This window comes from Chrysoperla carnea, chromosome 4, assembly GCF_905475395.1.
Source record: "Chrysoperla carnea chromosome 4, inChrCarn1.1, whole genome shotgun sequence".
Classification (NCBI taxonomy): domain Eukaryota; kingdom Metazoa; phylum Arthropoda; class Insecta; order Neuroptera; family Chrysopidae; genus Chrysoperla; species Chrysoperla carnea.
The window spans coordinates 11,263,979-11,285,995 of NC_058340.1; the positions used below are offsets into that span (position 1 = coordinate 11,263,979).

At 30.1% G+C, this 22,017-nt stretch overlaps 1 protein-coding gene across 1 annotated transcript in view; it reads left to right on the forward strand.

Annotated features, from left to right (window-relative positions):
• The window catches only part of LOC123297444 (polyamine-transporting ATPase 13A3-like), a 56,362-nt gene extending 34,837 nt beyond the window's left edge, over positions 1-21,525 (forward strand). The window contains exons 3-17 of the mRNA XM_044879107.1: positions 2,868-2,983; positions 8,207-8,374; positions 9,797-9,867; positions 9,924-9,991; positions 10,519-10,675; positions 11,494-11,698; positions 13,241-13,460; positions 14,237-14,356; positions 14,819-15,000; positions 15,245-15,445; positions 15,511-15,816; positions 16,436-16,589; positions 16,666-17,060; positions 18,213-18,423; positions 18,796-21,525. Of these exons, the coding sequence (XP_044735042.1) occupies positions 2,868-2,983; positions 8,207-8,374; positions 9,797-9,867; positions 9,924-9,991; positions 10,519-10,675; positions 11,494-11,698; positions 13,241-13,460; positions 14,237-14,356; positions 14,819-15,000; positions 15,245-15,445; positions 15,511-15,816; positions 16,436-16,589; positions 16,666-17,060; positions 18,213-18,423; positions 18,796-19,745 (3,524 nt within the window). The 3' untranslated portion in view covers positions 19,746-21,525. The remainder of the gene's footprint in view (positions 1-2,867; positions 2,984-8,206; positions 8,375-9,796; positions 9,868-9,923; positions 9,992-10,518; positions 10,676-11,493; positions 11,699-13,240; positions 13,461-14,236; positions 14,357-14,818; positions 15,001-15,244; positions 15,446-15,510; positions 15,817-16,435; positions 16,590-16,665; positions 17,061-18,212; positions 18,424-18,795) is intronic.
• The last annotated feature ends 492 nt before the right edge of the window (positions 21,526-22,017 follow it).

Consider the following 22,017-nt stretch of genomic DNA (forward strand, 5'->3'; position numbering starts at 1 on the left):
TCCTTGATAATGTGTAATTTTGTACTTAAACTAATATTATTTTGAAGCATAGGAAAAAAATTCATCCTCAAAGTTGAAAATAATGTACAAATAATTTCAAGCCTAAATCTAAAATTGCCTTGATGCTCGTACTAATCATTTCGTTTTTGTGATCTTTTTAACGTATACACATTCCGGCAAATGTTTCTTTTTCTTTATAAGTGTAAATTTAAAATAAATAAGTAAATTAATTCTTTTTATATCATGCATATATGTAATATGCAAGGTATACTAAGTTTAGTCTGTAACGCTTAAAAATATTGATGCTATGAACAAAATTTTGGCACAGGTGTTTATAAAATTACCTAATTAGTCCATTTTCGGTTGTCTGTTCATCTGTCTGTCTGCCCGTCTGTCCGTCTGTCTGTCAACACGATAACTCAAAACCGAAAAAAGATATCAAGCTGAAATTTGTATAGCGTGCTCAGGACGTAAAAAGTGAGATCGAGTTCGTAAATGAGCAACATAGGTCAATGGGGTCTTGGGTCCGTACAAAAGTGTATATGTAAAAAATATTTCTTATAAAAAAATAAACAACTTTTGTTTGAAATATTTTTTTCGTAAACATCACTGTTTACCCGTGAGGGCGCAAATTAGGCCAAAATTGTACAGTATGTATTATATGAGGATATCAGTTATGTATGTGTGATATATATGTATGTTTAATGTGATAGAGTAATCAAGACTGTCTATACATGGTATTTCAACAATTAATTCAGTCAATTGATTGTTTTCACTTGTTAATTAAAAAAGTGTCTTTAAAGAAACAATATTTTCAGTCCTGGAAATCCTTGAAATGTCCTTAAATTTTACTTTCCCAAATTCGCTAGACACCCTCTGGATGTCTTTTTTATAAGTATTCATTATTCTCCTCTTAAATTATTTTTAGAACAAAATTTCGATGTATTATTAAGCGCTCGGGTTTTTCAAATATTGTTTTAGTTTTTACTTCCTAGTAAAAGAAGCTATAGTAATGGGTCGGAAAATCCAAACCGAAATTTTGAAAATATCTTTATGATTCATAGTGAGGAAAAAATGTATTGAAACTTTGAGATTGTTGACTGAGTGACATGTGTGGCAAGATACTGGAAATTTTGATCATTAGTTAAGTTGCAAAAACTCAATTAAACAATAGTTTATGTTATTATCATTAGGGTATAGCCATGTATCATTAAATTTCGAAATGATCATAAAAATTTATATGTACAAAGTGTTTTCTAAATAAGTAGTAAGTTTATTTTCCAGTCAAATATATGCCTTACAAATCATAAAAACATGTCCGCAAACACTTCGTTTTTAAGATGGTCAAGTTTTAAGAAAAAAGCATCTTTTTTGGTCATATTTTCCCCTAAAATATAGGCTTAAGTACTGTATCGAAGGTCGACGGGGAAGGCTAGAGATGTGTTATAAATTCATTTCATGACCCCCAAAGTATAATTTTTGGGTTTTTGGAGATGAGATTGGACCTTTTGTTCAAATGAGCTGAAATTAGTTATGTAAAGTTGTTAGAAAATTTAAGTTTTAGGATAAATTTTGATTTGGTCTTAGATCGAGTGGTTGCTTAATAGTTGTTAGAACAAATAAAATAATTTGCCATTCATGTAAAAAATATGTTATAATAAAAACCAATTTTTCTAATATTGCGTTATTAAAAGATTTATTTTCAATCGAATTTAACATTTGTTTTGATATCACCACTTTGGGAGAAATTTCCTATGGGAAAACTGCTTTTTTCTTTGATTTTATTGCTTTAATACTATTGCATTAATTTTACAAGTAGCGTTCGTACAGGATGGACTGTTATTAACCGCACCTTGTAAACGGAACGCTTGCTAATATCTGCCCATAATAATTTTTTTTCATAAAATCGACTTAAGAAAAGTATATGTTCTTAAATTTTTGTACTTACTTAGAAAACATTCTGTATATTAAATATTTTAGAATTTTCTTTGTCTTCATGCTAGTGTTCATCTACTCCATAAATTTTAAAATTTCGTTAATTTTATTTTTTAAGGTAATAAATTCTGTTATTTCACAATCATTTTCATAAATGTGAAATAATGGATAACTCATAAATTAAAAACCCTCAACGCAAAATCAGATCGGATCAATTCATCTGTGGTATCGTAGCTCCAAAACGGGTGAACCGATTTTGATTTTTGTGAACTGAAAATATTTTGATCTCTAGTGTTCTTAGTTCAAGAAAATCAGCCGTTTGAAGATCATCATCCCCTTTTCTAGTTAGGTTCGGATACGGAACCTGGAACTCGTACCTGAAACATAGAACACTCTCAATCAAACTACCTTCCAAACAAAACAAAAAATCAAAATCGTTTCATCCGTTTAGGAGCCACAATGCCACAGACAGACACACTGATAAACAGACACGTTAACCTTTTAATACCCCTCTTTTTAGCCGGGGGTTAGTAAAAAAAACCACCCAGACATACTGAACGCATTGTATAAAAAATTGTGAACCCATTGTGAAGCTATCAGGATTGATAAAAGAGTTTAGTAATAAAGAAAAATCAGATTCTAATCGTGACTCGCGCGTGGGATTCGTTTTTGCCAAATTTGCGACTAAAGTACAAAATTTTGAATTTTTTAAAAATAAAAAATATTTTTATACTTTTTTATCAGTTTTAAGCAAAAAAGTACTCTTGCTCTTATAAATTCTTGAAAAGTTTAAATATTCGATTTTAAGAAAATGTGTTTTTTTAAAATGTTTATCTCTGTGAGAATTCGCTTAGGTAACGCAGCTCCCGCGCTTCGAATTTTTTATTTTTCCATGATCATTAAAAAAATTAAATAATTGTTTTGTTTTTCAGTAAATAAATATTCCGTCACCAACAACAAATCATTTGATATAACTGCAACCGAAAAAGATGAAAATAATGTATCAATACCCAGCCATTATCTCAATTATGGCCAGGAAGAGCAAATGGTAAGTGTATTTTTTTTTTCCATTATAATATGCTTGGTAAATAAATTATGATTTGCGAAAAATTAACCATGATTAGGTTACTGTAGGTACTGGATTACCTTGAATTTAATAATTAATCACCTCGTAAGATTCAAATAAAAAACGTATATACAGGAGATTTTTTAAAAAGTTTCCTCATATTTAAGGATAATGAACATTGCGGCATAGAACAAAAATCTAGTTTGTGTAAATAGAATTTGAGCTGGAGATTAAGTATCAAAATATATTTAAAAATTCTTTAATGAATTTAGAGTAATGGCAGCTATTGCAATATGAAATCATTCATTAACTTGATGGTCAAGTTCTTATATTATTGCATAACCAAATAATTTGTGGTTAAATGTAAACACAACAAAACTTGTTAGGGTTCCGTTATCAAAGATAAAAAAAAGGGTCTTTTTTAATTTCGTCATGTCCTCCTGTATTACAAAAATCAAGTTTAAAAAAATCTCAAAACACACAACGTCAAAAACGTTAAAGACTCTGAATTTCAATCGACAATAACTCGAAAAGTATTGACTTTTCGAAACATGTTTCAATGACACTTTTTGCTTAGAATTTTTTACTATATCAATTCCCGTTGTCATTTTTTACATAAACTTTTCCACTCCCGAGATGGGGTGGCTCCTACCCCTGGGCAAGATCGCACAAATTTTTGTTTTTAACTTCTTTAAGTTAGCTTTAAATAATGCAGTCGAACTGTTTTTATAAAGATTCATTGACTGTATGTGGATTTCGAGGTATAAATCTAACGGCTCTTCACTATGTGTTTCGTGTAGAATTTGGTTGGATAGGTCCTTGAACATTTTTCTATTGTGTGAATATTTCGCGAGATACTTGCACCATGTGAAAATTAAACTATGTGATTTATAAATCTGAAAAATGTGTCGTAGTATTCCATAAAAACATTAAACAAAAAAATTATTTCAAAAAATGATATGTTAATTAGGTTAAAATTAGTTAAATATTTTCGAGAGCTTATATTTCGTGAAATATTCACCTGATAAAAATTATTTGAAACTTTTTATTAAACTTTTATAGACCTATTCAACGATATATAAGCGCGAAAAATCCGTTAAAATATTTCTTTGTTGTTACTCTCATATACGGAACCCTATTATGCGCGCACGACACGCACTTGGACCATGTTTTTATTAAAAATTTTAAAATGTATGTTATTAAATTATTCATTTTTATTTAAATATTAAACGGGTGTCCCAAAATTAAGCCCACAGTACAAAAATGTCTTCAAGTCTCAAGTATTACGAACATTCGACAGTTCGACACATCCAGTAATGCGACACCTTTTGTCCGCGATTCGTCGCACAACGCTCCCGACGCCTGTATGAGTTCATTCACTCAGAAATGATTGCGTTATTTTAGTTATCATGAATTTTTGCATACAATCTCAGTAATCCGGAACCCACTGGTTTTAATAATATCAGATTTGTGAGACTCTAATGTATGCTAAAAATATAATTGGATACAATTTATCCGAGTTTCTTTGCAGTTTTTGGATGCGATGTGAAACGTTAAATTGATATTCTATTAAAAAAAGGGTGGAGAAAATAAAATTCACTACAATTTATCGACTTAGAAGTTTTTTTCTAAGTTCAAAACACAATATTGGAAATTTGTCAAAACTTAGATACAAAATCGTAAAAATAAAATAATAAATATTTCAAATTAATTGAGAAATTCTAGAAAAATCGTTAATGGTTCTTGTAGAAAGTTCAAAGGTACTTTCTTCTTATTTACAGAATATTAAATAAAGAACGTAGTAGTCTGGATTCTGATTGGCTGATTTAAACTATATAAATTATAAATTTATGAATTTCAAATATTTTTATTATACAAAATCATTAATTATATAAATATGTTTTTTTATAATTATTTGTTTTTATTATTTAATTTTAAATATAATCAATATAATATTTTATACTTCAGGCGCTAACAGGTGTTATGTCACGAACAATATTTACTCAAGATATTGATCATTTTTTATGTATTTTAACGCGAGGACTCGATTTTTGAGGGTTTGGAACTCAACCGCTTAGTTAGTTCTCCTCACCATTTTTCCCAGGCTGCAAAATTTATAAAACTACCTTTTCGTTATTATTTCTAAGCAATACAAGTTGAAGAATTACATGAATTTGCCTAGACAGTAGAAAAAGACCCTGGAGTATGTGATACTAAGGCTTTATAAAGCATAAGCCAGGGCATCCAACATTCTGGCCGTAGGTTGTACCTATACAATTATTATACCATGTATATATGAAATATACATAGTATATTGAGTTTAGTCCCAAGTTTGTAACGCTTAAAAATATTGATGCTACGAAAAAAATTTTGGTATAGGTGTTCACAAAATCACCTAATTAGTCCATTTCCGGTTGTCTGTCTGCCTGTCTGTCTGTCGTCTTTTTTCTTTATCGTTATATCTCAGAAACGGTGTCACTTAAGGAAAAAAGTATTGAGGCATTTTTTATATTGAATAATCTAATCTACAATTTTTGTCTGAACTAATTTTATGATAAAATTTACCGTTTCGCTGAAAATTCCCGAAAAACACGTTTTTGTAACATTTGACCCCATGTAAATTTCCACATCTCGGATCGATGAGGATATTTTAGATTTAATTTACGATGGTGTTTTGATCAATCCAACCTAATTTCAACCCGGTACGAATTTTTGTACCTGCAGATGTTTAAATTGACCGGATAATCAATACTTACAGAAGACAGAAGCCCTGCTAACGCCTGTACTATACAATTTTTTTTTTGTATTCCAGTTATTACTAGTATTTAACCTCCTAAAATTAGAATGTTTTCTTAAAATACTCGTATAACAACCCCACCATTGACACCTGAAGGACAGATTTAATTGAAATAAATCATCATAATTTCAATACATTATGCGTAATTAAGTTATATGTTATGAAGATTATACCCGGTGTTTCTAGCAAGATTATGCATTTAACAAAATAACAACTATATGTATTAAAATTTATGATCAATTAAAAACTTTTCTCCTATTATCTTTTGGATCTTTCAATTCTAAAACGTACGTAAAATGAAAAAAACAGTCAACTGTCCTCTATTGCCTTTGACAACTGTTGGCTAAAGCACATTTTTCTGTAGCTACGGTGTTTTCTTTCGATTAAAAGCAACAATGACATATTTTTCCGAAAGTTAACGTTTTTTGACAAAAGTTTTAAATTAAAAATGTTAGTTTTTTTTTATGAAGATCAACTTTCTAATTTATTGTGTTACTCTATCCCTTAACTTTTAGGATCTAAATTAAATATTAACCAACCGATGAACTAGGTCCAATCTGATGTCAGAACATGATGTCCTCCAGCAAACTCAAAAATTTTGCAAAACGAGCCATTAGCCCGAATTTATTAAAATTGCCCATCATGTTTAGTACTATTTAAATACCTGGAATATGTTTTGAAATATCTCAAATATCGCGTGCATCGAGTGAATTTTTGGCACCCCGTCCGACAATGCGGTTTCCCAAAATTGAACTTCGTCAACCCAAATGTCACGGAAATCATCGTGCAAAATTGAATATTCTAGTTCAAAAAGGCTAGCAAGAGTTTTCATCAAAGCAAATAATCTTCAACTGAATCAGTCTGTATATTCTAGCGTAGAGTCTGTTATGACTTGAACCTTGACTTCCGCATTTCTATGCCGTATTCATTGCCGGTATCCCTCAAGATTTTGAAAATTTTCCTGAATTCTTCTCCAACGATTCCTCTTTTTTCAAAATAGGTTTCGCAGCATCAGCTAGTTCGGTAGCCTTTACCGGACTATATTGTTAGTTTAAAATTTATGTAGACAGATACGCAATGGGAGGGTTTTTGACCCCCAAAACCCCTCCCTTGTGCACGGTACTGATACCTAGTACTATTTATCTTAAGCAATAGACCTATTTATGTGCCCCAACTCGATTTACATGCCTAAAAGTCATGATAAATATGCGAAGTGGAAATGAGAGTCTATGAAAATTCGTTACAGCCATTGTTTACAAAACATATCTGGAGACTGGATACTTAATCATAGCTTAAAATAAAGATAAATTATAATTACCTAAAAATTATTTCTAATAAATTTAATATTTAAAAAAAGAGTTGATGATATTTGAAATAGTAAAAAAAAAATCCAGAAATAAATGTTTAATTTTTCGTAGAAGTTATTATAATCTTGAAATTTGAAAAAAGTTGACAACAAAAAAATTATTATTTTTTTCTCATAATTATATACTTGTAATTATTATTATTGTTATCTGAATTTGACTAATTATTTGAATTTTGGCTTAATTACTAAAACAAAGAAGTTATCACCTTGTGGTTAATTATTAATATTTTTATGACTATAACAAAAACTAATTATTACTATTATACCTCTATATGCAGGTTTTATCAAAGTAAATTGGTAAAAGGGATCAGGGCTTCAATTTTTTTTATAAATTGTTTTCTATTTTTTCCTGTTCATTGCCTCTTTTTTTCAGTTCTTAATTCCGATCTATTGAAGATCGTCTGTCGTGGCTCCATCTTCTTTTCGACCTCACTCTATTCCGTTTTTTACCCTCTCTTTCGGTAATCATGTTTTTCAGAATTATTTTATCCGGCATCCGACAAATGTACCCCAGACAGCCTACCCGCGATGCTCTGATAACGTTTACAATGTTAGGGTCACTTTACATAAACTTCCTCAATTGTCCTTCTTCTCCAAAGCCCAGACTCATGTTCTGTGAAGAAGAAGAATAAAATTAAGAACTCAATTTCTTTTATATTAGAAATAAATTGTATCAGTTTTTCAGCACATTTTAAAGAATGATTTTTACTTAATAAATACATGTCTCAACCAAAACCATTTCTGGCGTTTGGGTTTTCTACAGATGAATGTGGAAATTATATTTGTGTCCTTGTTATTTTTAAATAGCCTTATGGAATAATTTTGATAGTCAAAACTGTTTTGTTTTTTTCAAAAGGTACAAATAATTTCAACCACAAGCCTAAACTTTTCTTGGCGCTCGTACTACCTTAAAATAAAATTTTGGAAATGTTAGAAGCTTTCATATATAAAAATAATAATATTTAAATGACTTTGGAAGAATCTGGAAGTCGGCAAATGCATATAGTATGGATAAATAATTGAAATTACTTATTTTTTACAGGAAATTTATGGATATGAAAAATGTTGTTTTCGAACGTATTGCACGACAGCACTATATATTTTAACATTGGGATTATTAAGATTAATTTATCATTGGTATCCACGAATGATGTTGTACTCAACACATCGACGATGTAGTTTAAGTAAAGCACAAAAAGTATTAATGCTGGTAAGTACGAATTAAGGGGTTATATCCAGTTGCAAGCGCAAAAAAACACGGCTTATTATGTAGATGTACTCCTGTAGACGATCTCCTGGAGGTTCTACAAAAAAAGGTGTCCGGCGGTGGGCACCATATCTCTGGTTTGGATTATTTAAAATGAAAAAAATCCAAAAAATTACTTTAATCGATAAATGAATACAGATATTAATCGAAGGAATAGTCAAAATTTTGAATTTGACATAATAGAGGCTTCCAAAAAAAAAAAAAAATCAAAATTCTTCAAAAAGTTCCAACTTTAAAGTGGTCTAAAATATCGAAATAAGTTTCAGAAATCTTATTCCTTCGATTAATATCAGGGAAAAGTATTTAAGAAGATTGTGTAGAAAGTCAAAACCAATTGGACGAGACGTTTCGGAGAAATCTTGCTCACGCTGTTTCGAAAAAAACTCGTTCAAAGTTTCAAAGGGCGTTTACACTCAGTTAAAATTTTTTTTGGTCAGTTTATCTTCGTGAATATTTCTCGGATCAACTTGAAATTTTAAGAGAATATTCGATTCATTGAAAATTCTAACTGGATATAACCCCTTAATAATACCCATCACTACATTTTATAAAAATACAATTATTTTATCATTATATTATTGCTATACAATTATTTTATCATTTATGCACCAACATAACATTTATATAAATAATATAATAATTAATTTTAATAGTGTGAAATTTGCTACCTCTAGTGCTAGCTTTATTCTAGACCTTGGGAATATACAAAGTATATACACATTTCGGTTTAGGTCTTTTTTAATCTTTTTATGACTAGGATCTCTAAAACGGCTATTTTTTCAAATAATTAACTACAGCAATAAATTATATAATTTTGGTAGTTTATAAAATTAAGCAACTGCTTTTAAAACATTGATCATATAAAACTCCGTGGACACACAAGTTGTAAACAATAAAAAAGTTGCATTCAATTTTTTTTTGCCACATATTCAATGAAAGAATAATTTATCTAAAACATATTAAATTTATTTTTTTTAAATTAATAATTCCATTTGTTTCTTAATTATTAATAAAAAAAAAGTTATATTTTTTATTTTTAAAAAAACGGTAGTGATGTATTACCCTCCATTGAGGCTGTGAGCCAATTGGTTTCTATGGAAATTTGCGTTATAATATAGTGAAAGCCAGCTGAGAAACAAACCATTTATCATTATTCATGATATATTGTCATTTCTCCGTGTGATGGCAGTACGAAAGCGAGGTGTTGATGTCACTGCCTTTTAAATTAAAACCATGTTGCGAGAGTAAAATTTTCATGAAAAATCAATTTCTTAATAATTTTTCAATTTTTGAAACAAAATAAAATAAATAAACATACAACTTCTCTATTAAGTAAATAACAATATTGATTTATTTGCATTTTAGGAAAATTATTTAGGTAAACATAAAACATATTTTGTGGAAAATGTACAATATTTATCAACAAACAGTGAAAGGTAATGGAATAATTAAAATTAGTCGATCATAGTTAAATTTTTTAATTCATTTTTAGTTCTACAGAGAATGAAAATAAATGTTCACAAACTATGAAAATTTTTTTAGAAAATGGAATTCAAAAAGGTAATAAACTTTGATTTTTGGTAAAAAGTACTTTGTAGAAAGATACTCATTTATAGCAATAGACTTACTTTATAGAAAGATACTCATTTATAGAAATTTACTCATTTATAAAAAATCAAAATAATTTTTGTTAACAATTGTACTGATTTCAAGCGAATAGGAACAAAGCGTTGTTGTTTCAAAATGAGAAAAAATGTTTTCCTTACAAGAGATTTTTTCCTTACAGACATTTTTTTTTAATTTTAACGTATTTTTGGGCATTAGATTTCAAATACTGCCACTATTTTTCCCAAAAACCTATAAGATTCGATTAACGTCCGGGTCTACTTTAAAAACCTACTTTAAAAAAATAACGAGAGGTGTCGTGGGACACCCGGTAGGAACTATATTCCATTCTTTTTCGGTATTCCAACCCTTATTTAAACGGCAAACCCAAAAATAAGAGTCAGAGAAGATGCCTTTTTTAATATTTATTGTAATATTCAAAATGAGTTTAAACTTAATTATGTTCATTATTATTTTTTTAGAATTAGAAGAAATGAAAGTAGTTTGGTGTAAAAAAATGTGTTATGTTTGGGACCCAACAGAATTGAGGTTTTTTCGCCTTGTTGGTTTAGACACAAATCAAAAAAATTCTGACTTACATAAGTATAATGGTTTTACAAGACAAGAAGAACAAATACAGTAAGTTTTATTGAAATAAATAAGGGGTCTTATAAACGAAACTTTGTCCTAATATTGACTATGATATATCCGCAACTATTTTAAAGAGACAACCAATAGTTAATAACCAACCGATAATAAAGTGATATATTACCATTTATGGATGTACGAGCTCCAATTTCAAATAAAAAGCTTGATTTTTATTATATGAAGTCTAAATCATTTCTGAAAGTTTTGGGGTGGGGGGGGGGGTATTGCCCGATTATTTAAATAAATAAATGACTTCAAATGTAAACTAAAAGAACCCGTTGTGCCCGACTTATTAAGGATGTATGACTTATTATGGAATTATGTTATACCCTTTGGCAATATAAGACGAAAAGTAAGAATAAAATTTTTCGATATCTGGAGTAATTTTCAAAATATCGAAAATTAAAAATTTTGTATAATTATTTATCTCTAAATATTTCGAAAACCAAGGCAGATATCAAAAAATTTTATTCTTATTTTTCGTCTATATTCATGAAGCTATAGCAAAATTCATCATCAAAGTTAAAAATGAGGTACAAATAATTTCGGCCCTACATCTAAAATTGCTCCTTGGTGTTCGTACTAGGTACCATAAAATAAAGAAGTTTGAATCATTCCTGGCTATTTGGAAAACTTACAAAATTGTTTCGATTTACACTTTCTCCCTTGTGGATAATATTGGCCTAATTCCAAGGCAATAACTTAACCTAAGCCAGTACGATGGAATACTGGCTACCAACACTGGACCTCGAGAATCCGGTGCATTATATAATTTATTATATGATTAATTAATTATTATTATTTTGTAGACATGTTGCATATGGAAAAAATTTAATTGATATTTCGGTTCAATCAATTCCAACATTACTATGTTTAGAAATTTTAAATCCATTTTATATATTTCAAATTTTTGCAATAACAGTCTGGTTGATGGAAGGATATTATTATTATAATCTTGCAATTTTTGCAATGTCTGTATTTGGTATTAGCTCATCAATAATTCAAACACGAAGGGTAAATTCAATATTTTTATTTTATTGTTAATAAAATTAAATCCAATTAAAAAAAAAATCATTTTAACAAAAAGAAAACTTAATGTAGAAATGTAGAAAACAAGTGTAGAACTTGTATGAAATAAAATATAATGTAGTCGAAATTATTATGATTTGTACCATGTACTTCGACCCATTAGTAGTTAGAATCACGTAATTATTAAAAGGAAAATGATGGTTACAGCGCTGTTAAGCGGGGGAGTAAATTTAAGGATGATTAATAGTATGTTACACATCTGAGGACCAAAATTCGCCACGGGTGACGATGAACATGAGATCTGAGACATTCTTCACTTGCTCCCATTGCGTGTGTACGATTTTTCTGCTCAACGGAGGTGGAAAGTCTCCTTTAACACAGCGGGACGAAAGTTGACATTTTCTGTCTAGAGGGGAGAAAAATAGTATACATACCACGGGAGCAAGCCACGGCTTCGCCTCGGACGACAATGAACATGAGATCTGAGGCTTTCTTTACTTTTGCTCCCTAGATGTGTAATATACTATGTTACATGCGTTATTTTATTTGCTACAGGGTAATTTTTTGTATGCCATACTGTCGTAAAGGTGGCATATTTGAGACGGGCGGTATAGCGACTATTTTTAACCGTCGGAAATGGATAACTTAATGAATTTTTTGCCTATAATGTATTACTTTTACTTATGCTAAATCTATACTGTATTATTCAACGAAAAAAGGTTAAGATTGTTCAAGTTTAAGGCTGCGGCCACATTAGTGGCCCCTGAGCCTTCTTAATGTGATTTCATTTCTTAGATTATTTGGTTTACCCGTTACACGTCTATTTTTTACAATACATGAACTATATATGCATGTGAAATAATCCATAAACTATGAAATCCTTACGAAATAAAGTCTAAGATCAAAAGTCCTATGGCGTTTTTAGATCTGACGCATCTTTAATAATTAGAACTTAGAACATGCTAAGCTAGGTTGCAAGGGCTTTTCGAGTGGGACATACTTAGATCATAATACCTAGGTTGATACCTGAAGAAAGGCCGCCCCTATTCCTTGAACTATTTGTAGCTGATCAAGAACAGAGATTTAACGTCAACAGATTTCTAATCAGTCTTCTCATACCAATAGCTGGAGTGTGGCATAGATGAGTCATCATTTCATCCTCATTCTCATTGTGGTAGCTTCTGCAGTAGTCATTGTGTACTGCTGAGTACATGCGTTCAGCATGCTTACGTGTTGCCTTCCAGGCGATGTCTGGTAATATTACAACATTACTTATAGAGGATCAATTATAGTTAACTTCATTTTCTGCCTCTTTTTCATTAGCAAAATTTTCCTAATTTTATTCGACAAATTCTTAAAATTAAAAACAACAATTACCGAAAGCATGAAATGCATGATATTAAATCAAAAAAGCCTAAAGAGCTTTTCGCCTTATAATTTCGTCAGGATTTCATAGTTTCTAGTTGGTTCGGTGATTTAAAAACACCCTGTATTATGACTTTTTACGATTTTTAAACATTTTTTTAGAATCAGTTAAATTTATGCAACACAGTAGAATCAGTTGACAAAGTGATCGCATATAGAGGAAAAGACCCAAACACAAATGAGGATATTACTGAAGAAATTGACAGTACAGATCTTGTACCTGGAGACGTGATTATCATACCAGACACAGGATGCGTAATGCAAAGTGACTGTGTTTTATTGAAAGGAGGCACATGTATTGTAAATGAGAGTATGCTAACAGGTAATTAATTATTGTTCAAGTGAATTTTCATTTACAAGCATAATCATTATTTAAATAACAGATAAATATCACAATACTCGAAATAAAAAATTATTTATCGAATATCAAAATTTCGCTAGCGATGTAAGAATTTCGATTGCAATCACCGTCATTGGCTTAATATATTAAATTTTGCCAAAAAAAGAACTGTGTAAGTACATTGCAAAACACTTACAATGAAAATATTAGGTTTTTTGTAAGCGCTATTTTAAAAATTGTAATTATTTTTACCATCTCTAATCTGTTATTAATGTGAGTTGATTTTTAAATGACCCTGAAAGCCATGACCAAATGAAAAGTCTTCACACGATATCTTCCTTTGAATTCCATTATTTTTGGCTGAAAAAGTTTTGTATATACAGCGTGTCGCATTTAAGACACCCTCATATTATCGTTATTTATAGGAATATCGATTTAAAATTTGGCACAGTCATACAGAGTAATGAATCACATTTTTTAAGATACTTAACAGAAATCAGAAGTTTAAACTCAGCCTACTACAAATTGACAAATATGGTCGATTCTTAAAATTTTGTCTAGCGTTAAAGATGGTTAGAGATATTTTTTATTATTTTGGTCTTTTCAAAATTATTATAAGTTTATTGAAATATTTGAATACATAACACTATTAAATTATCAATTTGTCCAATTATTGACTACAAAAAAATATTCATTTATCATCAGTCCAGATAATGGTATTCATGAAAAAGTTTTACTTTTAAATCTTTTTTTTAAAGGTGAATCTGTTCCTGTTATAAAAACTCCACTTACGGATACTTCTCGAAATGTTTACAATGTACGACATGATTCAAATCATACTTTGTACTGTGGGACAAAAATAATTCAAACACGGCAAGGTAGGTAATATTTCAAATATAGTAACTATTAGTTCTAATACCAGGCGCAGTAGTTGACATTAATTTCAGAACGGCCAGAAATTAGGGTAGGCTAATAAATTATGTCCAGTAGTTTTCTTTTCTGGGTTAAATTTTCATGACCGAAGATTTCAATAGGCTTGGAAAATTTATAATTACGCATTAAGCTAAAAAATGTTGAATATTTATGTTTCGGGTCGACACCCTGATTCATTAACTGCCGGATATTGTCCTCAATGGATATTCGTCGATTTTAAGCTTGTCGCGCAATTCAAAATTGTCCAGGTACCCTGAAAAGGAAGCATATGTCTACGTAGATTTTCGTGGGGGAAAAAAATGTTACGTATGACATTGCCAAGAGCTTCTCAAAATTCCAGAGAGGTTCTGTCGAATACTGCGCCTAAATGTGTTTTATTAAGATTACATTATATAACTTTTTTGTAGAAGATGAAAAGATAACGGCTTTAGTAATACGTACTGGATATTTAACATCGAAAGGTCAATTAGTACGAAGCATTTTATATCCACCACCAGTAGATTTTAAATTTGATCAAGATAGTTATAAATTTATTGGAATTTTAGCATTTGTTGCTTTTTGTGGATTTTTATACACCATTATATACAAGGTATCTTGTTTATTGTAAATTCATTTTCACTTTTAGTCCTTTACAATTTTCCCGTGGTAGCATTACAAGTTTTCCTTGATACAATTATTGATCCTTGAAAAAAAAGTTTTATGGAAACACTTGATCTAGGCGCTAGGGACCCATTTGTGGTCTCCTCTTATGCTTTTATTATTTTATTATTATTTATGGCGATAAATATTTTTAAATCATGAGAAAACTTTTAAAGTAATATTTTATGTTTTAGGCAACAATTGGAACAACTGTATTTGACGTTATTATCAAAGCTTTAGATTTGGTTACAATTTGTATTCCCCCAGCTTTGCCAGCAGCCATGACTGTTGGTAAAATTTATGCACTACATCGTCTTATGAAAAAACAAATATTTTGTATAAATTCTCGCGTAATAAATGTATCTGGATCACTTGACTGTGTATGCTTTGATAAGGTATTTATTAATTTTATTTTTAAATCTCATCTTAAGTTACATTAAATAAATATAATAATTGTTAGACAGGAACACTAACAGAAGATGGATTAGATGTTTGGGGTGCAATTCCAATTGAAAAAGATTCAAAACAAAGCGCCAAACTAACCGCGCCGCTACGGAATCCTGGTGAGGAATTATCATCAAACAATCATTTGTTATTTGGCATGGTCACTTGTCATTCAGTGAATTTAATTAGCGGCGAATTAAGTGGTGATCCATTGGATGTCAAAATGTTCGAAGCAACAAAATGGAATCTAGAAGAAACGTATGATCAAGAAACAAATAAAAGATATGGAATAAGTGTGCCAAGAAAGTTTAAATCTCCAACGGTACCTTTCTTTTGTAAATTATTAATTTATCGGGGAAGAGCGATTGGTACTGTATTGCTCGAATTTGAACGCATAAAGTCGCTTTGAAAGCCGCAAAGTTGTTAGGGGGATGGAGGGAGCCAACTAAATTTCGGCTCTTTTTTGTCTACATTGCGTTACAAAGAAGGGGGGTATTAAATGTTATGGTTTTTTTATAGCTATGGGGGGGAGTGTTGACATTTAAATAAAAAAATAAAAATAGGGGGTTGTTTAGCGCTAAAAAACGAAAAAAGCTTCAGTCAAATTCGATAGAAACTAGAGAACGAGAAAATACTATTTAATCGCGGAAAAATTACGTTTTTAGCCATTTATTTTCTGGGCTTGGATGAATTGCAGGAAATTCGCTTTTTTTTTAATTGTTAGGATGCTTCGTCACCGATCTGACACGGCATTTCCAAAGTACCTATTTTTACCTTTTCACAAATTGTGTGAAAACTTTATACTATTTTGCGACAAAAAGTTTTTACGAAAGAATACCATTATAAGCTTCAATTTGAGCCCCGGACGGATTTCGTGCGAGCCATACAGATAATACATGGCGAAAAACGAATATTTTATGTAAAATATTTTTTTAATATAGATGTTACAAGAAATTGGAGTAGTGAATCAGTACCAATTTACTTCAAATCTTCAACGAATGAGTGTTGTCACAAAAAATCCAACTGAAAATTACTGCCGTGTCTATGTAAAAGGATCACCAGAAAAAGTTATGGCCTTATCAAAAAAAGAAACTAGTAAGTGATCTTATAACATAATTCGTTTACAATTAAGACAAATTTATTTAACTCAATTAAATATTTTCATTTTCAGTACCAGAAAATCTTTTCGACGAATTAGATATTTATACACGACAAGGATATCGAGTTATTGCAATGGCAACAAAAACCTTAAGTGGAATTGAATTGACAAAAATAAAGCATTTGGAACGTGAAGATGTTGAATCCGATTTAGAATTTGTTGGATTGTTAATTTTGGAAAATCGATTAAAACCTGAAACTACTGGTGTAATTGATATTTTAAAACGAGCTAAAATAAAAATTGTGATGGTTACGGGAGATAATATTGAAACAGCTATCAGTGTCGCCAGAGAATGTGAAATAATTGAACCTAAACATAATGTGGTTATTGTCAATATCAATAAAACTGAAAAGGAAGGCAATGATATTTGTTTGGAAATACATGGTGATAGTTTAAAAATGCGAAGGGTAAAATATTCCAACTTATTGATTTATACAAAATTAAAATTTCACTCTACATTTTGAATCCACAAAATTTAATTGTTCTTCACATTTGCGCGCTAAACTTTTGTACAAAAAGTGTACCATTAAAAAATGGTACCTAACGAATTTCAGGTTTCATTCCTTCGCCAGCCATCCCCACTTTGAAATTTCAAATGGCACCTCACCCCCAACCTAATGGTACCTCATTTGAAGGGGCATAAAATTCTCTATTCAACCATGATTAAAAAAATGAATTCAATCGATTGGCTCTACACAGCAGGTCAAGAGTTATTACGGTGGATACCTTCCATCTTCGGTGTGGTGTATCTTTGGAACCAATTGATCGATTTCTATTTTTTATATCATGGTTGAATAGAGAATTTTATGCCCTTTCAAATGAGGTATCACAAGGTTAGGATTGAAGGGATCAAAAGTTAAATTCTCTAAATACCATTTTTGAACTTCCCCCTCGATATCTAAACTGACGTGTTTTCACTCAAAATAATAATCACATCAGGTCAAGAGTTATTAAGGGTGGATACTTTTTAATGAACACACTGTATATATCCTTTGTGTATATATCCTTTAACGTGTCTGTGCGAATGTACATGTTTGTCTGTCATCGTACCTACTAAACGGATGGACCGATTTTATTATTATAATTTTATTTTATTTTTTAAAAGATAATTCGATCAAGAGTTTTTAGCTATGTTTCAAGAAAATCTGCTTAGCTGTTTGAAGATCATCATCAATTTTTTAGTTTGTAAATGTTTATATCTCTGCATCACTAGAAAAGAGTGATGGTCTTCAAACGACCGAACAGATATTCTTGAAACATAGCTAAGAACATTCTCGATCAAATTACCTTTAACAAAAATTAAAATCGGTTCATTCGTTTAGGAAGTATGATGCCAAAAACGAATCGATCAAAATTGATTTTGTGCCGGGGGGTTCTTTAAATTTTTAATTTAATATTTTTACATATAAGTTCTTTTCGTTTGGTTTCCAAACCAAAGTTGGCCTTATTTTTAAAAATAACCTTCCAGTTTCTTCATTTACCAAATTCTAATAATGTAGTGTGTTCTGTGCAATGTATTGTTAAAGAAATAACCATAATTTTATTAATATTATTTTTAGAAATCCCAAACATGTTTAAATGGTAAGGACATAGAAAAAATTAATTCGAATAAAGTTTATGCCATGTCTGGATCAACTTGGAAAACAATTAGAGAAAAATATCCGGAACGTATACCAGCTTTAGTGAAAAATGGAGTAGTATTTGCAAGAATGAGTTCTGATCAAAAGCAACAACTTGTTTTAGAGCTACAGGCTTTGGGTTACTATGTTGGTGAGTATAGGTAGAGGCAAATAGGTCGGAAATTTTCCAGGAATAGAAAGAATTGAGGATTAAAATGTAATTTATGCTAACGCAATCTTTCAATCATTTTTTCTAAGCCATAGTCAACGAATACGGGTTTTTCATATCTCTTTATTTATCAAATTTCACTTTGGTTACATGCAGTCAACAAATTAGCGTTACATTTACTCATCTGGAGTCGTCTATGCTCTCGCTTTTTAATGTAAATATTTAATGTTGTCAAAAACATGGAAAAAATCTCATTTCACAATGCGTTGCAAGAGGGAGAGGAGGAAAAATCTAAATTATTGTATCGTATGAAATAAATTACATAACTTTATTAACAGTCCTTTTTTCAATCAGGTATGTGTGGAGATGGTGCTAACGATTGTGGTGCATTAAAAACAGCACATGCAGGAATATCACTCTCCGATACCGAATCATCAGTAGCATCACCATTTACATCTAAAGTAGCAAATATTTCATGCGTTCCAAAAGTAATACGTGAAGGACGTGCAGCACTTATTACATCATTTGGCATCTTTAAATTTATGGTTGCCTACTCATTAACAGAATTCTACTCAGTAATTCTTTTATACACATTTAACACAAATTTAACAGATCTTGAATTTTTATTTATCGACATTTGTTTAATTCTAAACTTTGCATTATTCTTTGGTAAAACGAAAGCTTATCGAGGACCGTTGTATAGCACACCACCGGCTAGTAGTTTATTTAATCTAGTACCATTAACAAGTGTTTTTTCACAAATTATTATCTACGGAGCCTTTCAAATGTTATCTTTGTATTTGATTACAACATATCCATGGTATGAACCATTCGAATTTGATCCAGAAAATAATAAAAATTATGTAAGTTATGAAAATTACGCAGTATTTGCAATGTGCCTTTTCCAATATATTTTAATGGCTGTGACTTTTTCATTTGGTAAACCTTATAGACAACGAATTTATACAAATCGTGTATTCTCATTTAGCTTAATTTTAATGACATGTGTTTGTATATACATCGTAACCCAACCAGCACAATGGGTCATAAGTATACTAGAATTGAAAATGCCACCAATGGAATTCCGTATGGTTATAATACTTTTAGCATTTGTTAATATGTGTGTATCATTTATATTTGAGGATTTAATTGTTAATTTATTACTTGATAGATTTACGTCACGACGTTCGAATAAGCCAGAAATTGATGATAATGTATTCAGTAATGCTAAACATGTTAAAGAAGGTATTGATAATGTGACATTCATTGACGAAAGCAATGAAAATAAAACGACTAGTTTTTAATTATTTTATATTGTTAAGAAATTTCGATTTTTGAAATGTGTACCCTTATTGGGTGTGTTCAGTTGACAAAAGCGCTTGTGAGAAGTTTAAATCAAAATCATGACGACTGAATGTACTAGGAAATTATTGTCCAGGTATAATGTCATGTGAATCCTGTTCCTTAATAGTGTCTTCCAATGAAAAATTTAGATATAAAAAAGGTTTATCATTAAAATATTCAATTATATTCAATTTATACTGCCCATTTTATGCCGAAAAAGCCCACTGTATTAAAGAACGCAATCTATGAAGTACAAAGTTGAATTATAACGTCTTTTCCAATGGAGCAATTCTTAAGAGCGTTTTAAATGTTTTGTATATGAATTTGAATTTTTAATGTCAAATTGCGATTTCTTCTTCTTTGCAGAATATTCAGTGGTAACTGGTTTGCTTGTAAGTATTTGCAAAGCGCTTTTATCGATTAAACGCACACGTTATATATAAACATCTGTTTATAGGATGTTTAACGTTAGACTCCAGCCCATGTGTCCAATGAGATTGTATGTTCCCTAAATTTTATTACGGAGCTTTGTTAAACTTTTATACTATTAAATAAAAACGTTGGTTACGTGGTGCATCCAGATCATGATCGTATGGATATCATTTAAAAATTTTTCGATTGGGCAAAATTTTCAAACGTCTGTTTAACAAAATCCTGAAGACGTATTGCAGATTACTTTATTGAAAAAGTGTTATGTTTGTTTTAAATATTATAGGTGTTTAACAAAGCCCCGCAACAAAACTTAGGGTACATATAACTGTATACATAAAGGCATGCAAACAAAATTAATGGCAGCAATAAAGTTTGAAATTAAAAAACAAATGTTATGAGGAAAATATGAACTTTTTTCTTTTATTTCTTTACATTTTTAATCCGGTGACGTATATTGTGTTTTTAATTGAACTTTTAAATTTGGACATAGGTATAATCAAAAATCTTAAAAATAACAATTCAGAAATATTACATATTCTACGTTCAATTTCAGTATTTGATTCTACTTATAAATTTAATTTTTCTGGATTAATAATTTATGCGATTGTCTGTTCAATATTATTACTGTCGATGGAAATAAAAAATATTCAATTATATTCTATAGCCTTTTTTGTGTTTGACATGATGTGATTTTTATTTTATTTTTGGTAGCGTATTTAGCTTCTGTGAGATGTTAGTCAAGGTTTGCGAACACTTACGGTATCTTATCATTTTAAATGAATTATCATAGCCTGGTGAAAAACTTATTTTAGTAAGGAATAAGTCTTAGTAACTCTGAAAAAGTCTTAGGAACTCTGTAGGTATAACTCTGAATTCCTCAACGCTTTTGGTCTGTCTAATTCATGTTATCCAGACCTATTAAGCCTGAATTAGACAATCCTATTAAGCCTGAATTAGACAATCCAAAAACTTTAAAAATTCAGAGTTATTCAGAGTTTCTAAGACTTAAATTCTTTCTTCAAATATTTTTTTCACCAGGGTAATTATAATTGTTTACAGTTATATTATTATTATTATACCATAATCCGTTCGAAATAATCTTCGTGAGTATTCGAATACACGCAACTATTCTCCAAATATTATTCGGCAGAGGCCAAATATGCTATTAAATTATATATTTTTGTACATATCTACTTGATGAGTAACAGAAAATGTCAGTTTTTGAAAATAATGAGAATAATCCTATAATTGACAATGTGATAGTAATGTAGTTTTAATTATAAGCAATAATAAGATTTATTAAGTTAATATTTTGTGTATTATTTATGCGACATCCCAGGCCTATTTTTTCCTAAATTCAATTAGTTATGTTAGAGAGAGTATAATATTGACTGTCTATTTTATAATAATATAAGTCTGCTAATATTTTTGACACGTCCGTCTCACGACAGGATGCACGGCTGCTGGCACCTATTATGACAATGGACCTTTTCATTTCAATTACGATTTTTGAGACAGTTGCTGGATTCAAACTTAGATATTAGTAAAATAACAAATTATATAGCCACGCTTCTAAATTAGAAAATTCTTTTTAAGTAAAAGTTAAAAACTTTTTGTTTGAAACCATTTTTTAAAACTTAATTAATCAGTGGAAACTGATTTACAAAATCATTTAGTACTTACCTGGAAAAGGAGAAAAAAATATTCACAATCCTGCGATACAATGTCTATTTCTATCAGAATTTCGATGTAATTAGCATTCCTTACTCTTAGAAATTTGGGGTAATAATCACGAATCTG